At 33.9% G+C, this 23369-nt stretch overlaps 1 protein-coding gene across 1 annotated transcript; it reads left to right on the top strand.

Annotated features, from left to right (window-relative positions):
* LOC132119120 (acylphosphatase-2-like) lies at positions 1-12725 on the top strand. The gene is made up of 4 exons (XM_059528868.1): positions 1-79; positions 260-276; positions 659-768; positions 12603-12725. The coding sequence occupies exons 1-4, from the start codon at positions 16-18 to the stop codon at positions 12715-12717; spliced, it is 306 nt and encodes a 101-aa protein (XP_059384851.1). The 5' UTR covers positions 1-15; the 3' UTR covers positions 12718-12725.
* Positions 12726-23369: the final 10644 nt, after the last annotated feature.

Genomic DNA, 23369 nt, shown 5'->3' with positions numbered 1-23369 from the left:
GTGATATTGTTAGCAATGTCTTCAGACGCCGGTGAAAAATATGTTTCTGTAGATTTCGAGGTGTTCGGGAACGTTCAGGGTGCGTATTTGACAGTGCTTTGCAAACTTGGAGACAGTATTATTCACACCACGACTCTAAAAATAGACGCGCATTTATTTATGTATATATATCACAGTTCAAAGAGTTCTACGGCATTCATATTTATCAACAATATGCAAATTATTATTTTGCAAAGTTGCAAATGTGTTTTTTTTTCAGGTGTTTGCTTCAGAATGGTGAGAAGTCTATATGGATAATATAAAATAAATTTGTTTAACACAGCGTTTTGCTTCCAAAAATACCATGGCGTTAATATATTTTAGACATGCATGTTGTCATGTGGTTTATAAACTGTAAAAGAAATCATTCCTATCCAAATACAAGCAATTTCTAGATCTTCTAGATGTAAGTAGCTGAAATCAGGTCGATATCTGAGTATATTAGAGGTTTGCATCAATGTCAAAGCATGCAGCTGTACAGAAGCGTGCTTTGAATGCAGTGAAAGTTGCTTTACTAAATGCATGAATGCAAATGTAATCCCAAACCCCTTGTTTCATCAGTGATAAGTCGTGCATGCATATCTCTCTCTGAATCTCATTTTCATCTGTTTTACTGCAGTATACAGAGGCAGAAGCTAAGAAACTGGGTGTGACGGGCTGGGTGAAGAACACTAGACAGGGCACTGTGGTGGGACAGGTGCAGGGACATCCTGAAAAGGTTAAAGAAATGTATGTAGGCATCTGTGTTTTAACTGTTTTTGACTGTGCAATCACTTTTCATAGGCATTTATTAGTAATCTAATATAGATCTTTATGAGAATATGCAGACCTTTGCATGCTACTCTGTTATGTAGACTGTATTTGTTGCATGGAATAACTAAATAAAATACATTAATTATTGTTAATTAAAACAAAATTTTGTTAGTATTATTTTTTTAACTACAATATATAAATATATAATTAAAAATCTATAAAACAAAGAAATACAATTTAATAAATAACAAAATAAAACAGAAATATTAGATGAAACATTAAAATGAGAAGTGTTGCTTTGGCAACTAACTGATTTAAGTTGGAGCACTACATTTATACCTGGAAATAAATAAAAACTTAAAACTGAAATTAAATTAAATAGACAGTAAATGTAAGATTATTAATTATATTATTAATTAACAGCAAAAAAAAAAAATAACTATAACATTTCATAAAAAAATAAATAAATAAATAAAATCAGGAGGGACCTCCTGTAAACATTAAAGAAATGTTTGACTATTAATTTTTTTTTAATTATCAATATAAAATAAACGATTCAATAATTTAAGTATAACAATAAATAAATATAAAATACAATATCATAGGCTATATATTATAAAATATAATATAATATAATCAATACATATAAAATTAAATAAAATCTAAATATGAAATGAAAAACTTTAAACCATCCATCCAACTCTATCCATCCATCCGACTCTATCTGACTCTATCCATCCATCCGACTCTATCTGACTCTATCCATCCATTCGACTCTATCCATCCATTCGACTCTATCCATCCATTCGACTCTATCTGACTCTATCCATCCATCTGACTCTATCCATCCATCCGACTTTATCCATCCATTCGACTCTATCCATCCATCCGACTCTATCTGACTCTATCCATCCATTCGACTCTATCCATCCATCCGACTCTATCTGACTCTATCCATCCATCTGACTCTATCCATCCATCCGACTCTATCCATCCATCCGACTCTATCTGACTCTATCCATCCATCTGACTCTATCCATCCATCCGACTTTATCCATCCATCCGACTCTATCTGACTCTATCCATCCATCCGACTCTATCCATCCATCCGACTCTATCTGACTCTATCCATCCATCCGACTCTATCTGACTCTATCCATCCATCTGACTCTATCCATCCATCCGACTTTATCCATCCATCCGACTCTATCTGACTCTATCCATCCATCCGACTCTATCCATCCATCCGACTCTATCTGACTCTATCCATCCATCCGACTCTATCTGACTCTATCCATCCATCTGACTCCATCTGACTCTATCCATCCATCCGACTTTATCCATCCATCCGACTCTATCTGACTCTATCCATCCATCCAACTCTATCCATCCATCCGACTCTATCTGACTCTATCCATCCATTCGACTCTATCCGACTCTATCCATCCATCCGACTCTATCTGACTCTATCCATCCATCCGACTCTATCCATCCATCCGACTCTATCCGACTCTATCCATCCATCCGACTCTATCCATCCATCTGACTCTATCTGACTCTATCCATCCATCCGACTCTATCCGACTCTATCCATCCATCCGACTCTATCCGACTCTATCCATCCATTCGACTCTATTCATCCATCCGACTCTATCCGACTCTATCCATCCATCCGACTCTATCCGACTCTATCCATCCATCCGACTCTATCCGACTCTATCCATCCATTCGACTCTATCCATCCATCCGACTCTATCCGACTCTATCCATCCATCCGACTCTATCTGACTCTATCCATCCATCCGACTCTATCCGACTCTATCCATCCATCCGACTCTATCCATCCATCCGACTCTATCTGACTCTATCCATCCATCCGACTCTATCTGACTCTATCCATCCATCCGACTCTATCTGACTCTATCCATCCATCCGACTCTATCCATCCATCTGACTCTATCCGACTCTATCCATCCATCCGACTCTATTCATCCATCTGACTCTATCTGACTCTATCCATCATCCGACTCTATCTGACTCTATCCATCCATCCGACTCTATCCGACTCTATCCATCCATCCGACTCTATCCATCCATCTGACTCTATCTGACTCTATCCATCCATCCGACTCTATCCGACTCTATCCATCCATCCGACTCTATCCATCCATCTGACTCTATCCGACTCTATCCATCCATCCGACTCTATCTGACTCTATCCATCCATCCGACTCTATCCATCCATCTGACTCTATCCGACTCTATCCATCCATCCGACTCTATTCATCCATCTGACTCTATCTGACTCTATCCATCATCCGACTCTATCTGACTCTATCCATCCATCCGACTCTATCCGACTCTATCCATCCATCCGACTCTATCCATCCATCCGACTCTATCCGACTCTATCCATCCATCCGACTCTATCCATCCATCTGACTCTATCTGACTCTATCCATCCATCCGACTCTATCCGACTCTATCCATCCATCCGACTCTATCCATCCATCCGACTCTATCTGACTCTATCCATCCATCCGACTCTATCCGACTCTATCCATCCATCCGACTCTATCCATCCATCCGACTCTATCTGACTCTATCCATCCATCCGACTCTATCCGACTCTATCCATCCATCCGACTCTATCCATCCATCCGACTCTATCCGACTCTATCCATCCATTCGACTCTATCCATCCATCCGACTCTATCCGACTCTATCCATCCATCCGACTCTATCCGACTCTATCCATCCATCCGACTCTATCCGACTCTATCCATCCATCCGACTCTATCCGACTCTATCCATCCATTCGACTCTATCCGACTCTATCCATCCATCCGACTCTATCCATCCATCCGACTCTATCCGACTCTATCCATCCATCCGACTCTATCCGACTCTATCCATCCATTCGACTCTATCCGACTCTATCCATCCATCCGACTCTATCCGACTCTATCCATCCATCCGACTCTATCCGACTCTATCCATCCATCCGACTCTATCCGACTCTATCCATCCATCCGACTCTATCCATCCATCCGACTCTATCTGACTCTATCCATCCATCCGACTCTATCCATCCATCTGACTCTATCCGACTCTATCCATCCATCCGACTCTATCCATCCATCTGACTCTATCCGACTCTATCCATCCATCCGACTCTATCCATCCATCCGACTCTATCCATCCATCTGACTCTATCCATCATCCGACTCTATCTGACTCTATCCATCATCCGACTCTATCTGACTCTATCCATCCATCCGACTCTATCCATCATCCGACTCTATCTGACTCTATCCATCCATCCGACTCTATCCGACTCTATCCATCCATCCGACTCTATCCGACTCTATCCATCCATCCGACTCTATCCATCCATCCGACTCTATCTGACTCTATCCATCCATCCGACTCTATCCGACTCTATCCATCCATCCGACTCTATCCGACTCTATCCATCCATCCGACTCTATCCATCCATCCGACTCTATCTGACTCTATCCATCTATCCGACTCTATCCATCCATCTGACTCTATCTGACTCTATCCATCATCCGACTCTATCTGACTCTATCCATCCATCCGACTCTATCTGACTCTATCCATCCATCCGACTCTATCCGACTCTATCCATCCATCCGACTCTATCCGACTCTATCCATCCATTCGACTCTATCCATCCATCCGACTCTATCCATCCATCTGACTCTATCTGACTCTATCCATCCATCCGACTCTATCCGACTCTATCCATCCATCCGACTCTATCCGACTCTATCCATCCATTCGACTCTATCCATCCATCCGACTCTATCCGACTCTATCCATCCATCCGACTCTATCTGACTCTATCCATCCATCCGACTCTATCCGACTCTATCCATCCATTCGACTCTATACATCCATCCGACTCTATCCGACTCTATCATCCATCCGACTCTATCCGACTCTATCCATCCATCCGACTCTATCCGACTCTATCCATCCATTCGACTCTATCCATCCATCCGACTCTATCCGACTCTATCCATCCATCCGACTCTATCTGACTCTATCCATCCATCCGACTCTATCCGACTCTATCCATCCATCCGACTCTATCCATCCATCTGACTCTATCTGACTCTATCATCCATCCGACTCTATCCGACTCTATCCATCCATCCGACTCTATCCGACTCTATCCATCCATTCGACTCTATACATCCATCCGACTCTATCCGACTCTATCCATCCATCCGACTCTATCCGACTCTATCCATCCATCCGACTCTATCCATCCATCCGACTCTATCTGACTCTATCCATCCATCCGACTCTATCCATCCATCTGACTCTATCCGACTCTATCCATCCATCCGACTCTATCCATCCATCTGACTCTATCTGACTCTATCCATCCATCCGACTCTATCCGACTCTATCCATCCATCTGACTCTATCTGACTCTATCCATCCATCCGACTCTATCTGACTCTATCCATCATCCGACTCTATCTGACTCTATCCATCCATCTGACTCTATCTGACTCTATCCATCCATCTGACTCCATCTGACTCTATCCATCCATCTGACTCCATCTGACTCTATCCATCCATCTTACTCTATCCATCCATCTGACTCTATCCATCCATCTGACTCTATCCAGATGCATACAGATTGTGATAACTAGCACTTCCTGTGTCTGTTTGCCTCTTTGAGGCGAATCGCTTTATGTATCCTCTTTGGATAAAGTCATTTACAGAATGACTAAATGTAACTGTGCAGTGTCTCTTCTAACCAGCAGAGGGCGGCAGCGCTTCAGTGTTAGTTCCGTGGAACAGTCTAGAAAGGCTGCTCACAGTCACAGAGTGAGAGAGTGAACATGGAAACTCACTCTTGTCTTTGAGAGGAGTGTGCTTTAACCTTTAACCTCCACTGCTGTGAGAGATGGAGACTCCACTGAGTGCAGCAGATCGATCACTTCACAGCTGTTTGTTTGTGTGTGTGTGTGTGTGTGTGTGTGTGTGGGTGTGTACTGGTCTGCAGTCCCTGTGGGTGGGGCGGTGATGTCATGACGTCAGTCGGGTTAGGGCTGTATGACATCACAGTCTCAAATGTGAACCATATTTCTGCAGTGTGAATAATGTGAGCCATATGTAGATGTTTAGTATATGTAACATATCCAACTCTGTTATTTAGACTGTGCACAGTATCACAGTATAATGTGTTAACACAGTAGCCTTAACAAAAATGAAACCTATTAAAACGTTTTAGGTAATTGAAAGCTGAAATAAAACAAAAATATTAGAAGAAAAAATAAAACTGAAATAAGCTTACGTTAATGCACTGAAATTAATAGCTGGAAACAAGAACTGAAATACAAGTAAATTATAAACAAAAAGTAATATTAAAAACTAATTATTATGTATATATATATATATATATATATATATATATATATATATATATATATATATATATATATATATATATGTATATATATTGCTACTATTAATTTTTTATTATTAAAAATATTATTTTAATATTAGTATTAATATAGATTAATAATATTATTAATAATATTAATAATATAATATTAATTAGATTAATATTAGCTCTCATCTTTATATTTTTAGTTTTAATTTCAATTTTAAATATGAATAAAACCTAGAAATGAACTAAAACTACATTTATATTTAAATTAAATTAATTTATCGTCTAATGTTTCTATTTAATTTTCTACTAGTATTAATTCATAAACATTATTCATATTTATAAAAATTGATTATTAATTATTTTGGTTAATATTATTTCTTATCTTTAATTTTTAATTTATAATTAAAGGTGAAATGAAAACAAGTTGGAAACAAACCAAAACAAAAACCCCCAAATAAAAATAAATGAAAAACAAATAGTTAAATAAAAAAAATGAATTAAACACCTTTTAAAATAAAATAAAATGAAAGCTAATATTAATATAAAAAGTCATATTAAATATAAAACCTTGAAATAAATGTGACAACTTGCCCCAAACTAACATTCTGGACAAGATCTTCCATAATCATAAATTATAAGATTGTTGTCTTAAAGTCATTTCTAAAACATTTTACTTTTGTAATATGCCATATTTCTAAGTGATAATATTTTTGAAGTAACAAAATCACAGAATGTGACAACTAGCCCCGGCGTCCTCCATCAGGTCAGTTCCTGGCCTTCATTGGTGTGAAGGTTATTATCTGTAAGACATTTACTATTTACTGCCTGGATGTAGCGACGAAGAGCTCGTCCTCCTCTTCCTCTTCTTCATCTCCTGAACACGCGATGCAAGTGAACACAAATGTGTTTGCTCATTAAATATTTAAACAGACCTCCAGGCCCCGCCCCCTTTAGGTGTTTCCTTTCTTTCATTCGTTTCCATTGACATCTCTCCGTCTGTTTGCGGTGTGCTTGTTTGGTTTGGCTCTCTGCCGTTGTTTGGGGTGGTTTGGGGAACTCTCAAGGGTTGTAAGTGATGTTGATGAGTTGTAGATCCCAGAGGATCGTCCCCAGACGTCCTCCACCCTCCCGAACGCTCCACCCGTGCTTCAATTATGGCTGGGTGAGTCTACATACAGTACATCACACAGAATCACTTCCTGAACTGTTGACATGACGTTTACAGCAGTTTCATCTGATGAGGCATAATTCAGTTATTGAGAGCAATTTGTAACAGAATTTTTATAGTTATTGTGAGCTCATTTGAATTATTTGGGTATTTGAAAAAAAATAACAATATAATATGATTTGATACAAAAAGCAAATATTTTAAACACTTTAAAAGTTTATTTATTAATTGCAAATTATCAACTATTAAATTGATCATATTAATTATTAAATATAAGAAAATATTGTTCAGTGTGTGTAATATTATTCTTGATAATTTGTTTTATTCTTTTTTTATTAATGATGCAAAATTGTTAAATGTGATCCAGTGTTTATTTACATGTTGTAATAGTAATATAATATGATATAATATTTATAATTATAGTATTATTAATATGATATTAATATTTGCTATTAATATAATATTATATATATATATATATATATATATATATATATATATACAACCCGAATTCCGGAAAAGTTGGGACGTTTTTTAAATTTTAATAAAATGAAAACTAAAAGACTTTCAAATCACATGAGCCAATATTTTATTCACAATAGAACATAGATAACATAGCAAATGTTTAAACTGAGAAAGTTTACAATTTTATGCACAAAATGAGCTCATTTCAATTTTGATTTCTGCTACAGGTCTCAAAATAGTTGGGACGGGGCATGTTTACCATGGTGTAGCATCTCCTTTTCTTTTCAAAACAGTTTGAAGACGTCTGGGCATTGAGGCTATGAGTTGCTGGAGTTTTGCTGTTGGAATTTGGTCCCATTCTTGCCTTATATAGATTTCCAGCTGCTGAAGAGTTCGTGGTCGTCTTTGACGTATTTTTCGTTTAATGATGCGCCAAATGTTCTCTATAGGTGAAAGATCTGGACTGCAGGCAGGCCAGGTTAGCACCCGGACTCTTCTACGACGAAGCCATGCTGTTGTTATAGCTGCAGTATGTGGTTTTACATTGTCCTGCTGAAATAAACAAGGCCTTCCCTGAAATAGACGTTGTTTGGAGGGAAGCATATGTTGCTCTAAAACCTTTATATACCTTTCAGCATTCACAGAGCCTTCCAAAACATGCAAGCTGCCCATACCGTATGCACTTATGCACCCCCATACCATCAGAGATGCTGGCTTTTGAACTGAACGCTGATAACATGCTGGAAGGTCTCCTTCCTCTTTAGCCCGGAGGACACGGCGTCCGTGATTTCCAACAAGAATGTCAAATTTGGACTCGTCTGACCATGAAACACTATTCCACTTTGAAATAGTCCATTTTAAATGAGCCTTGGCCCACAGGACACGACGGCGCTTCTGGACCATGTTCACATATGGCTTCCTTTTTGCATGATAGAGCTTTAGTTGGCATCTGCTGATGGCACGGCGGATTGTGTTTACCGACAGTGGTTTCTGAAAGTATTCCTGGGCCCATTTAGTAATGTCATTGACACAATCATGCCGATGAGTGATGCAGTGTCGTCTGAGAGCCCGAAGACCACGGGCATCCAATAAAGGTCTCCGGCCTTGTCCCTTACGCACAGAGATTTCTCCAGTTTCTCTGAATCTTTTGATGATGTTATGCACTGTAGATGATGAGATTTGCAAAGCCTTTGCAATTTGATGTTGAGGAACATTGTTTTTAAAGTTTTCCACAATTTTTTTACGCAGTCTTTCACAGATTGGAGAGCCTCTGCCCATCTTTACTTCTGAGAGACTCTGCTTCTCTAAGACAAAGCTTTTATAGCTAAGCATGTTACAGACCTGATATCAATTAACTTAATTAATCACTAGATGTTCTCCCAGCTGAATCTTTTCAAAACTGCTTGCTTTTTTAGCCATCTGTTGCCCCCGTGCCAACTTTTTTGAGACCTGTAGCAGGCGTTAAATTTTAAATGAGCTAATTAAGTGGATAAAATTGTAAACTTTCTCAGTTTAAACATTTGCTACGTTACCTATGTTCTATTGTGAATAAAATATTGGCTCATGTGATTTGAAATTCCTTTAGTTTTCATTTTATTAAAATTTAAAAAACGTCCCAACTTTTCCGGAATTCGGGTTGTATATAATTTTAATTTAGGTGAGAGTATTTAGAATTTTCTTTAAACAAAATAAAACAATGTTTTTTCTTACACATTGGCAGTATATAATATGTATTGTTAAATATCAATATGTGTATATCAATAATTTTATAACTTTATGTAATATAAAGTTTGTTTTTTAAACCAATGTTATTTCTAACATAATGGCAGTCACAGGTTTTTTATAATAATATAATATAATATACAGTACATATTTTAATATTATTGAAAAAAATTACATTAATATTTACTGTTAAATATAAATATTAATTTAAGTGAGACAATTTAGACTTTAAAAAAAAACTTATTTCTAACACAATGGCAGTCACGTGTTGTTATAATAATATAATATAATATAATATAATATAATATAATATAATGTAATGTAATATAATATAGATAAATATGCCAATAAAACACATCATTTTTGGGACTTTTATATTATATGAGCTGTTATTTTTCATGGTGTTTGCAAAAAACTTTGTTCCTGATTTGTGTTATTATTATTATTATTATTATATAAAAAAAATTACACATTTTTTGTTATATTTATAAAAGTAAAAACTATATATAAATAAATAAAAATGAATATTAAATTAATTATATAAATGTTTCTATTTATTTTTATTATTTTCTGCTAATTAAATAAATTGTTAATATTTATGTTCTAATTTCATATATATATATAGTTTTTTGATATGTTTCGGTTGCTATAGAAATGTGTGTTGGTTCAATATTTTTAAAATGTAATTATTATTACATATAATTTAAAGCATTTGTTTCTATTTTTGGTTATATCTTTTATAAAAAAAAACTTTTTTTTTCTATTATTCATGAATTAATTGTTGGGTATAATTGAGAAGCTGCCTCCTAAGTCTTAATTTCTGAGTGAAAGGTGTTTTAAAGGCATTTTTCGGTGTCCTTCTAGTTCCCTCTCTAAGTGGATTTGTGTTTGTGTTGTTACTGTTTAAACAGTAATGTGACGCCTGTCCGTGTCGAGTGTCTTTTCCTCCGTCAGGGCTGGATTTCCTCAGAACTGAGTGAACCACACTCTGATGAAACTCAAGGCTTTCTTGATTTTGCCTTAGCTGAGAACCTCATAGTAACCCGGATCTGTCTGTAAGAACACAATCTGCATGTCTCTCCTGATTCCTCTGTGATAGATTGTGGCTGTTGTCTTTGACACAGGCTCCTCCTCTTCCTGGCAGCCCATAATGAGCTGAATATTGGCTCTCACTGCTCTCTCTCGTATCCAATATGAGATCAATAATGCATTTACAGCCTCGGAGGAAAACTGCATGAAGAATCCTGCATGTCTGTCCGGCTTCAGTCAGAGAGAGAGAGAGTGAGTGTGTGTGTGTGTGTGTGTGTGTGCGCCCTTGTTCTTGAGAAAGAGAAATAAAAGGAAGCCGTTTGTCCTCCTGATTGAGTTTCTTGGGCATATCTTATGCTTCTCTTTCTTTTATGGGAAATAGAGATGTTTTCTTATAATGGAAGTGAATGGAGATCCAAAATTAATATGAAAGCATCATAAAAGTATCTTATATTTTTTTAAATTGGAGATGGATACTTGCATTCTTCTTTTCCTGAAACTCTTGAACAACTTTTCAACCTCTACATTTTGGATGGATGTTTTGAGTTGTTTAAAAAGTGTATTGTGTTCATACTGTAGTTTTAGAAGAGTACCCAGAAAAGTGCTGTATAAATGTAACTAATTATTATAATTATTAATTATATGTCATATAAATAATATTGAAACTCCAGGACCCTGTGGACATGGTGATTTTGGTAAAGTTATAAAAAATATAGTTTATAAATGTTTTAGCATCATTTAAAAAAAACTGTTTCCAATGCAACACTTCTCATTTTCATGTCGTTTAAGTTGATACACTGAAAACGTAAATAAAAATTAATAAAACCTATAGACATATATAAAGTAATAAAAATTGCAAATACATAAAACAAAATTACTTACATTTTAACGACTTAAAATGAAAATATTAATATAAGCGATAACAGTATCTCAATGATGCAAAATAACACAAAAATAAAAACTAATTCAAAACATTAAAAAGGGGGGGGGGGGTAATAGTATCTCAATGATGCAAAGTAACACTGTAAAAACATAACTAAATTACTAAAATTTTAACTAAAATTAAAATATTAAATATAAAATAAAAGCTAATTCAAAATAAAAAAGATTATAGTATCTTAATGATGCAAAACAACACAGTAAAAATACTTAACTAAATTACCAATATTTTAGCTAAAATACAAAAATAATATACAAAATATAAACTAATTTAAAATATCTTAAAAAATATATATTGAATAGAATCTCAATGATGCAAAAAACACACAAAAAACATAACTAAATTACAAACATTTTAGCTAAAATTAAAAAATTTAATACAAAAATAAAAATAAAAACTCATATAAAAAAAACAAAAAAAGATATTAGTATCTCTATGATGCAAAGTAACACTGTAAAAACATAACTAAATTACTAAAATATTAACTAAAATTAAAAAATTAAATATAAAATAAAAGCTAATTCAAAATAAAAAAGATTATAGTATCTTAATGATGCAAAACAACACAGTAAAAATACTTAACTAAATTACCAATATTTTAGCTAAAATACAAAAATAAAATACAAATATATAAACTAATTAAAAATATATTAAGAAATATATATTGAATAGAATCTCAATGATGCAAAAAACACACAAAAAACATAACTAAATTACAAACATTTGAGCTAAAATTAAATTTTTTTATACAAAAATAAAAATAAAAACTCATATCAAAAAAATAAAAAAAGATAATAGTATCTCAATGATGCAAAATAACACTGTTAAAAACTCACAAACTAAATAAGTTACATTTTTAAAATGAAAAAATAAAATACAAAAATAAAAACCAATTAAATATATGTACATATGATACTTAATCAACAGTGATTCCCTGTCTTATGTTGTATAAGAAAAGAAAAGGTTATAAAAGAGTGTCTCAAAACTAGTCCACGTGATTTCTATTCCCTGTTGTTGGTCGTGTTTGTCTGTCTTTGTGTGATCCACAGGAAGTGTTGGCTCAGTAAAGTGGGCAGTCCCAGCTCTCGAATCGACCGCGCTCACTTCACCAACGAGAAACCAGTCTCTAAACTGGAGATTCGTGGATTTGGCACTCGCTACTGAAACCCAGCACCGGCCGACAACAAACACAGATCCTGACCAGATAGTTTACAAGAAAAACACCATAATTACCACTTGTTTATATTTATTAGCATAGGGTTATAAATATCAATAAATGTTTGATGTTATGTAACCTTCTCAAAGTAAAACACAAACCTAAGAGTTGACAATATGATTTTATCTGATCCGTCAATAAAAACTTTAAAATATAAAATAGTGTATTGGATTTGTATCTTAGATTTTTTTTTTTTAATGTTTTTGAAAGAAGTTTCTTCTGCTCATCAAGCCTGCATTTATTTGATCAAAAATACAGAAAAAAAATGTAATATTGTGATATATTATTACAATTTAAAATAATTGTTTTTAAATTTATTATACTTTAAATGATCATTTATTTCTGTGATGCAAAGCTGAATTTTTAGGATCATTATCACATGATCCTTTAGAAATCATGCTAACATGATGATTCATTATCAAAGTTGGAAACAGTTCTGCTGCTTAATATTTTTTCAGAACATGTGATACTTTTTTAGGATACTTTGATGAATAAAAAAAAAAAAAGAAGCTATGTTTTTAAAATATAAATATTTAGTAATAACAATATACACTACTGGTCAGTAATTTGGGGTCAGTAATTTTTTTTCTTTCTTCTTTTTAAATAAAATCAATACTTTTATTCAGCAAGGATGTGTTAAATTGATAAAAAGTGATAGTAAAGAAAATATATTAGAATTTTTTATTTTATTTTGAATAAATGCAGTTCTTTTTAACCTTTTATTGATCAAATATATTAGACAGCAGAACTGTTTCCAACACTCATAATAAATCAGAATATTAGAATGATTTCTAAATGATCATGTGATCGACTGATGTTACATGTGACACTGAAGGCTGGAGGAATGCATCACAGGAATAAATTACATTTTAAAATATATTCACATAGAAAACACTTATTTTGAATTCTAAAAATATTTAACAATTTTTTACTGTATTTTGGTTCAAATATATGCAGTCTTGGTGAGCAGAAGAGACTTCTTTCTATATGTACTCATCAGCTATTTTGAATTACTAGTTTAATCAAACGAATAAACCTCAATTAATAAACAAAAACACTGAACTCATTGTTTTATTGCAGATTATACATTTTGACAGCTTGTTTAAAGAGTACGGCTGTAGTAAGAATATTAAACATCCTCTTATTCTTCAGCATGATCCTCTTTTAGGAGATGTTCTGTTTACGCATAATCGACCAATCACGGCCTTCGTTACACTCTGTTACCATGGACAACCTGGCCGTCTCACAGAGCTCTGTTAAGGTGGAATCTGTATCAGACATCAGCACATGTTGCCTTTGTGTAACATCAGCATCTGTGTCCATTAAAACTGCATTTGGAGTGATTATTTAATAGTAATATCTTTCGAAATGAGCTCAAGTCTTCCAGATCGTCCGTGTTGACCCAGAGACACACAGAGAGCATCCCCAGGGTGTCCTTTATCTCCCAGCATGCTTTAGCAGATCTCTAGGTTCGGGAGGCTGGAATCCTCTTAGCTGACAGTTACAAGATTAGATCAGAGGCTTATCGAGGGTTAGTGTGTCTTTGAACAGACGGACTGCTTCCAGACTGAACTAGGAACAGTTTGCTGTGTGCAAATCTGAGTCTTTGGTATTTTAAGAGAGTGGGAGAAGTTGGTCTGGAATCGGCATGAAGTCGTGATATCTATTAGATAAAGAGCCCATGAGACAGATTCTTTGTTTGAGATCCGTCTCTTTGTGCATTGTGTCACAGCCGAGGCTCTCCAGCAAAAGACGCCAGGAACTTAATGGAGCAGTTCACCCAAAAATTACAATTTGCTGTGAATGTGTTCACCCTCAGGCCATCTGAGATTAGGATGAGTTTGTTTCTTCATCAGATTTGGAGAAATGTGAATGGGTGCCGTCAGAATGAGAGTCCAAACAGCTGATAAAAACATAACTTTTTGTCTAGAAGTATTTTAGCAGGAAGCAACAAGACATTAACTGATGGACTGGAGTGGTGTGGATTATTGTGATGTTGTTATCATCTGTTTGGACTCTCGTTCTGACGGCACCCATTCACTGCAGAGCAAGTGATGCAATGCTACATTTCTCCAAATCTGATGAAGAAACAAACTCATCTACATCTTGGATGATCTAATGGTCAACACACTTTCATTTGTGGGTGTATGATTCCTTTAAGTGACACTAAAAGGGTCTGAATGTTATTGCATTAGTTATTAAACTGTGACGGTCACTGAGTGTCCTAATGCACTCAGGGTTTGATTGATTGGATCAGGGTTTCCTGACAGTCCTGGTCTGTAAGCGTGCTTATCTGAGCTCTTTTAACATATTTAAAGTAAACCTGCTAAACGTTTAATCTAACTTTCCCTTTATCTTAAAATACTTACAATGCTTTTGTGTTTTTAATTAGGCTAATATTGTGTATGTTTGTGTGTGTATATACATATATACATATTTAAAACTATATATATATATATATATATATATATATAGTAATTAAACTCATGGATAAATGTGCCTGCGTTTGTGTTTCTGTTTATGTCTCTGTTTAACCACATCACATGTCAGATTGAAGCATGGAGCCAATAACAGACAGGAAGCAGAGAAAGAACACAGGAAACCAGATTTTAGTTTTCCACTGACACTATTTCTTGGTAGTGGAAAAATTGTGATTCTGGAAACACATGTTCTCACTTCAGGTCATGGTCACCATAAAAGCACACGAGTCATGCAAACATCTGCTTTATAGATGCTATATATTTCTGCATAAAAAGTTGTAACACTCTATAATAACTGTGTTTTAAAAGTTTGGAGTCAGTAATATAGCTATATATGTGTGTGTGTGTGTGTGTGTGTGCGTGCATGTATTTTTTTAAATTTATGTTTTTATTTAGCAAGGATACATTCAATTGTTCAAAATGTTACAAAATATTTATAATTCAAATAAATGCTGTTCTTTTAAACATTGTATTCATCGTAGAATCCTCAAAAATCCAATGCATCACGTGCTGATTAAAAATATTGTGCAGCACAACTGTTGATAATAATCAGAAATGTTTCTCGAGCAGTAAATCGTCATATTATTCTGATTTCTGAAGATCATGTGATGCTGAAGACTGGAGGAATGATGCTGAAAATACAACTGTGCATCACAGAAATAAATTACAGTTTAAAATATATTTACATAGAAAACTGTTATATTTAAATTGTAATAATATTTAAAATTTTTACTATATTTATGATCAAATAAAAGCAGCCTCGCTCAGCATTTTAAAAGAAAACATGCAGTTTTTTTAACACAGTGGTGTAACTATGGCAGCACTCCTAAACAAATATGACATGCAATGGTGCTTTTATGTTACCAAAAGTTCACCACAGATTTTATCTCTTATATACATAGATTGCATAATTTCTATTCGGTTGTGTTGTTTTCCTAATGCATTATTGTGTTTTATAGTAGCAGCTCTTTTGAGTGGGTGTCAGATTTCATATGGTCACTGTTGCATGGCAACCTTTAAAAACTCAAGCAGTCATTAACAGCACTGAATTCTCTTCATTCACCTTTCAATGGAAAAGCAAATGTACCATTGTGCAGAAACATTTCTGCCTCGAAAAAAGAAGGTTTGGGAGTCTTTCCAGTGAGTATTTGTTCATGTGTGCCCTGTTTTCATTACAGACCTAGTATTTTAACTGTCTCTGTCTTCTGAATCTGCAGTTCGAACACCTTCAGGATCTTCGATGAAACTTTGCCAGAGCATCTCAATCCCGTCCGTGTCGTTCAGAACCATAAATACCCTGCAAAAGACTCACGAGAGACTGAGACCCGCAACGTCCCACATCCTCACAACGCCAGATTCATCAGGACCAATGTCAGATTCCTTAATGAGCCCATCGCTCATATGGAGACCAGACGAACTGAGACAGAACAGGTGGAAATGCTACTTATATAGGCATATTAATGAGAAATATTATGCAAATAAATTCATTTTGTGTTTGCCAAAACAATTGTTTGAATGTGACATTGTCCTGATATGTCACTAATAATCTATTTTATTTTATAATTATTTAAATTTAGCTAAAAGGCCATTCATTTTGAAGGAGTAGGAGTGACGTTTTTTTCCATGTTTAATTGATTTAATAATACAAACATGCAAATAATAAAGAAAATTATACTTGATAAATAAATATACTAAAATGACCATTTAATTTACATATTTTAAACTGTTTATTTAATTCATGTAATTTTTTAAATGTAGTTTAAGACAATAAATGAACAAATCACTTTTAAATAAAAACATTTCTTGAATTGCATTTGCCAGTTGCATTTCTTTGTAAATTGTGCATTTAATCGGTTTAAATTTGACTTTTTTTAATTATTTATTAATTTATTGTAAATTTTATTTACAAAACATTAATTAAATAGACACTGATTTATATAAATGCATTACATTTAATGAAATTCAATAATTTAGTTAATTATATTTAATAATAAATTGATATAACTATTATTATTTATTTTTAAAATAATTAAATTAAATATATTATAAATGTATATATTTAAATGTGCATTATATTGTATTAAAATTAAATGTACATTATTTTATATAAATTTATATAGTGCCATATACTGTGTATATTTCCTGAAAATATATCTTTTTTTTTTTTACTTTTGTAGTCAAGACTATATATAGTTATACATAAAAAATATATTTATGCTAATATCAATTTCCAAATGTAATCTATGTGAGATTGAGTAATCAAAAAAGTAATCTTCGGGAGATTTCACTGGATAATTTAGTGAATTTAAAGTGACTTTACACTGTGTGTATTGTACGTAATAGTTCTATTATAATAATCTCATACATTTTGGTCATTCTGTGCCTTTTGCTAGTTTAACTGGTGGCCAAACGGTCCTAAAGAAGATCTTCCCGTGAAAGCACCTTACAGTAAAGACAGCACACAGAGAAGAGATTTCCAGGCGATCAGAGAACGAGAGACCCACAGACCCGCAGCATCTGGAATCAGTGCGTTTGTTGGCTGATTAATAAAATATGACATCAGCCCCCTTTTTATGAAGCATGGCTTTTTAATTGTTTGCAGTTCCTGCTCTAAGTTCCCTTGACCTATCAGAAAAAAACTCCAAGCTTTGCATAAACCTGAATGATTGTTGAAAATTACACGATCAGCCCTGAAGGAAAGGTGAGACTTTATCAGAAATCAACAGTATGTCATCATTTTGTAAAACAGGAAATGGTTAAAGAATTGCATCTCAACACAATTAATGCACAACAAGTATCATAAAAAGAAATCCATAACTCAAATGTGTTAAATAGAAGTGGAGAGCTTATTTTTATGGTTTTTATGACATGTTGTTATTGTGAAGTAAAATTAAAACTGTTACCAAATTTTTGGTAACTGAAATAAGTAATATTAGAAAAAAAAACTTAAATTAAAATTATTTGGCAACGCACAAAACCAAAATAAAATCTGAAAAGTTGAAGTACTAAAATTACTAAAGAAATTAAATAAATAAAATTGGACTAAAAAAATTAATTAAGGCTAATGGAAATCACTACACAATGACTAAAACGTTTAAATCAAATTGCGTTTCTTTGATATTAATCAACTAAAGTTACAGTGTTATTGTAAACTAAAACTATTAAAATAATTATTTGAATAAATTAAAATATAATTATATAAATGAGATTAAAAACTTAAATGAAAATAAGAAATGATGCTTTGACCACTAAATAAAATGACTAAATGAACTAGAAAATACAAAAAGAAAAAAACAACTAAAACTGAAATGGCTAAATAGAAATATTAAAAAAACGAATACCATGACACAAAAACTTTCAAATGTTAAACTAAGATCATTTAAAATATGAATATATATATAGTGTAATAGTATATGAATAATACTAAAGTACCTGAAAATAGCAGATAGGAGTATATGAAAACATGTTTGTACATTATATTTAACAGTAACATTGTTTCACTTTTAGAGCCACAGTCTTTCAACTTAATTCAAGTCTTTAATATAACAGGATCTGAAAGCAAACACATGCAGCTCTGACTGATTTATCTGTTGATTTTGTTTGATGTATGTCTTTGTGCATCATGGATGCATAAATCAATTTCCAAAAGCCCTTTTGACAGTGACAGTATAAAGTTATTCACACTTAGATTCAGCTTTAGTGTTTGACAGCTAACATATTCTCGCAAATGAACGGCAGTGAAACTCGAGCTGAGCTTCAGTGATATGTGAAATGACTTCATGCTGTGAAAGAATGAATCAAGAGTCCTTCAGGATGCTGCATCTGCTAACTTTCACAGATGTACACACCCAGCTTCTCTCTGAGTCTGAACTGACTCTTGACTGACCTTCAACTTTAAGTCGAACCGTTTGCTACAGCTGCGTTCATTCCTCAATGCACATCATTTCAGCCAAGAATTAAAATTTGCTTCGAATGCACTCACCCTTAGTCCATCCAAGATGTAGATGAGTTTGTTTCTTCATCAGATTTGGAGAAATGTAGCATTGCATCACTAGCTCTGCAGTGAATGGGTGCCGTCAGAATGAGAGTCCAAACAACTGATAAAAACATCACAATAATCCACTGCACTCCAGTCCATCAGTTAATGTCTAATGAAGCGAAAATCTGCATGTCTGTAAAAAACAAATCCATCATTAAGATGTTTTTAATTTTAAACCGTCACTTCTGGCTAAAATATGAGTCTGATTACATTTCCTCCAGAGATAAAATCCATCTCCTGTTGTCTCTCACATCAAAATCCAGCCATGTAATTGTTTATAGCTGTTTTTGCTTTGTAAACAGTGCTTGGTCTGTTTATACATACATCCTGATTCTGATGAGATGACTTTTTCATGGAGAAAGCAATGTTACAAGAGGATTTGTATTTTAACAAAACAAGCGGTTTGACGTTAAAACACCTTAATGATAGATTTGCTTTTCATATAAAGATGCATATTTCATCTTAGATGTTACCTGATGGACTGGAGCCGTGTGGATTATTGTGATGTTTTTATACTCTCGTTCTGACGGCACCCATCCACTGCAGAGCAAGTAATGCAGTTCTTCATTTCTCCAAATATGATGAAGAAACAAACTCATATACATCTCGGATGAACTGAGGGTGAGGAAGTCTTCAGCACAATATATTTTTTATGTTTGACTGAACTGTTCTTTAAAGAAAAAGTCATTGTTGGTCCAAACCCTATTGAATGTGGTATTGCAGGACTGTTTTGGTGCACTATTGCTTTAAATCTTTTCCCCTGCTTTTGTTCTCTCTCTCTCTCTCTCTCTCTCTCTCTCGTGTGGAGAGACGGGAGGCGATGGGGACATTCCAGAGCACAGAGGGGTCACATTTGCCCTCGGCTGGCCTCACTTTCAGCTCAACAGATGTGGGAGAGAAGAGAGGTCCGTCCCAGCAGAGAGACCCCAGAGATGAACCTTCCCAGAGACGGGTGCGACAGCGAGCTGAACTCAGAAGTACAAGCCCAGGTCATATTTCATCTCAAAACCAAAAGAAAAAGTTCTTTCGTACAATGAAAGAACATTAATGAAGCACATATACGCCAAATTATCATTACAGTAATCTAAAAATAATTTATATATATTATTTGTAATAATAGATATTGATATACATAGAATACACAAACACAGTTCAGCTTAACTTGTATTTTTCATGTAACTGTATGTTCAGAAAGTTTCACATATGCATTTAATTGTATTATTATTTATTATTATTTCAGTATATGTTCATATTGGAATGAGATTTTGTGTTATAATTTAAATTTTAGTATTTTATTTTGTCATTTTATTATTAGATCTATTTTTATATTTCTATTTAGGTTTGTTTTTATTTTATTTCAATTTCAGTTTTAGTGCGTTGTTTTAGTTTTTCTCAATTTCTTATGTACTATTATAGTATATTAATATAATCAGATTTTAATATAAATCTTTATAATATGTCATATAAATTAAATTACAATTTATTTCAAAATTTAAATAAGTTTTATTTTTAACCATTGTTTTTTATATTTTAATTACATTTTTAATTTTCTTAATAAATTAAGTAATTTTTATGTTTAGTTTTTTATTCTATTTAGATTTATTTTATTTTCAGTTTAAGTTTTAGAGTAATTTTTTGTGATTATATCATTTAATTCATTTTAAATTTTTATATTTAAGTTCTAGTTTATTTAATTTCATTTTAGTTTTAGTAATTTTGTTTTTATAATATAATATAGCTAGCTTTATTTTATTTTATTCAAGTTTTAGTTACAGTAATTGTATTACTTCAATTTAAGATTTTTTTTTTATTATTATTATTATTATTTTAGACAGTTGCTAGGACAGCTTTTCTAACTTTGGTTTAATTTCTTTAGGTTTAAGTTGTTCATCTAATATTTTTATTTATTTGATATATCATTTGTAATTGTACATAATATTTTTACATGGATATACATCATAGCAGTTGCAATACAATAACATCAGATTGAAAGGAATCAAAATCGCCCAAAAAGTCTTTAATTATTATTAAAATAGTCACAATGCAAACAATGTTGATGGCTCTACAAACAGTAATCTTTTTATGGCACAAATATCATTTCATTTCGGGGTGAAATGTGACCCTGGCATGTTTTTTTTTTGATTCAGCTATTAACTGAGGAGTGTGTATGTATCCAGACTAACTGTCCGTGTTTTGGTGCAAACACATTGTGTAATCCAGCAATAAAGCGTCTCATGTGTCCCGTCATTCACAGCTGCCATTCCTTTAGGGTTGGATCATGTCGTTTGTCTCTCCAGTTGTTGATACTGAATGTTTTATTGTATTAAAAATCTAATTTTATGAAGTAGTATGAATCATTGAAATCTCAGCTAATTATGAATGATTAATGCAAGTAGATAATCCATAACCAGGATGACATGTGAACGCTTAAGAAATAAACAAGAAATAAAAACAGCTGATGTGGATGAGCGTGTTGTCCTTTTTGGTTGGACAGACAATTTCCTGACCCACCCAACAGGAAGTCCATTCTGGTTCTTTATGTATGAAAGGCTTTCGCTTTGAATTATTAATGTGATTGAAGCCATGTGTATAACGCGGCATGCTCTTCATCTGATTGGAGAAGAAACATGTGCTGATGTAAATACTTTATGAAAGTGGTCTGCATATATGGACTGACCACTTTAACAACAGTACATGACTTACACAGTTTATTATTATATCATTCAGGAAGATCCCAAATAATAAAAACAACAGCAAGAATAAAAACAATTCCTCATAGTGTAGTTACTCTATTTGACAGACTAGCTGTGTGGATGTTTTTTTACACAGAAGCATAGAATTGCATTTAAATGCATTTATTCTGGATAAACAGGTTTTGACATTTTAAAGTGTATCATATTTTATTATTATATCAAAACACAGATCCATAAGGAACACAGATGTAAGGCCTATAAACACTGTACATCCGCTGACCTTAGAACAGCTCATTGGTGAGTCGATGGTTCTTTTGAGTCGCAGAACTCTAAACAACGTTTGGCAGATTCTTGGTAGGTATTTTTTTCTGTTATAAAATATCGAAACAAATGTAACACAAAATGTAACAACAACAACAAAATTAGGCCTACGTCGCACGTGCTCGGCCGAAGAAAAGGATCTCATCCACACCACTACGATGAAGCCCGCAATTGAACAAATAAAATAAAGTCGCGATCACGTAGGATTTCATTCTTACACGCCTCAACGCAAGAAACGAATCAGTGAGTCGATCGAATCGATTTACTAAAACGAATCAAACTTCTCCACGCTACGACGAAATCCGCAATAACGCTGCGATCATGCTAGACTTCGTTCATTCGTACGAATCAGTGAGTCGGTTCACTCCAAACATCAAACTGAGTCGTTAAAACTAATCAAACCTCTCCACGCTTTCATGGTGAAGGTCGTAAAACACTACACGCGATTCAAACACTTCTGAACGCAAGAAACGAATCAGTGAGTCGGTTCATTCAAACGATTAAATCGATTAATTTAAAACGAATCAAACTTCCCCACTCTGCCATGGTGAAATTCGCAATTTCAAAACCACAAGAAACACAAGAATCTATGGAGTCAATTTAACGCCGTATATATATATGCAAAAAAATTACGTTTTGCAAAAGAAAATAAAGGTTTGCAAACGAAAATTAAAGTATTGAGGAAAATACATTTGCTTTTTGCAAAGAAAAATTAAGAATTGCAAAACAAATAAAACAGCGTGATAGCAATGATTTTGCAATAAATATTTTCCATGTTATATCTATTAATTTATTTGCAACGCTGCTTTTATTTTGCGTCTCAGTCTAGTTTGAGCTTGCGATACCATTTTTCCTTTGAGCTTCACTTTTCTGCACGTCACTCTTTGTGGCACTGTTTTGACGTGGGGGCGGAGTCAAGGGACAGGGGCGTGTACAACATGCCTCCCTGGAAGTGACGTCATCGGCCCGAGACGCAGCTCACTGATCCAAGTCCTGTCATGATGAGCATACGCTGAGTCCCAATTCGCATACTATCCGTCCTAAATAGTATGCAAAACTAGAATTAG

The sequence above is a fragment of the Carassius carassius genome, chromosome 38, assembly GCF_963082965.1.
Source record: "Carassius carassius chromosome 38, fCarCar2.1, whole genome shotgun sequence".
Lineage (NCBI taxonomy): Eukaryota > Metazoa > Chordata > Actinopteri > Cypriniformes > Cyprinidae > Carassius > Carassius carassius.
The sequence above is the reverse complement of the archived record's forward strand: the minus strand, read 5'-3'. Positions and strand labels throughout refer to the sequence as shown.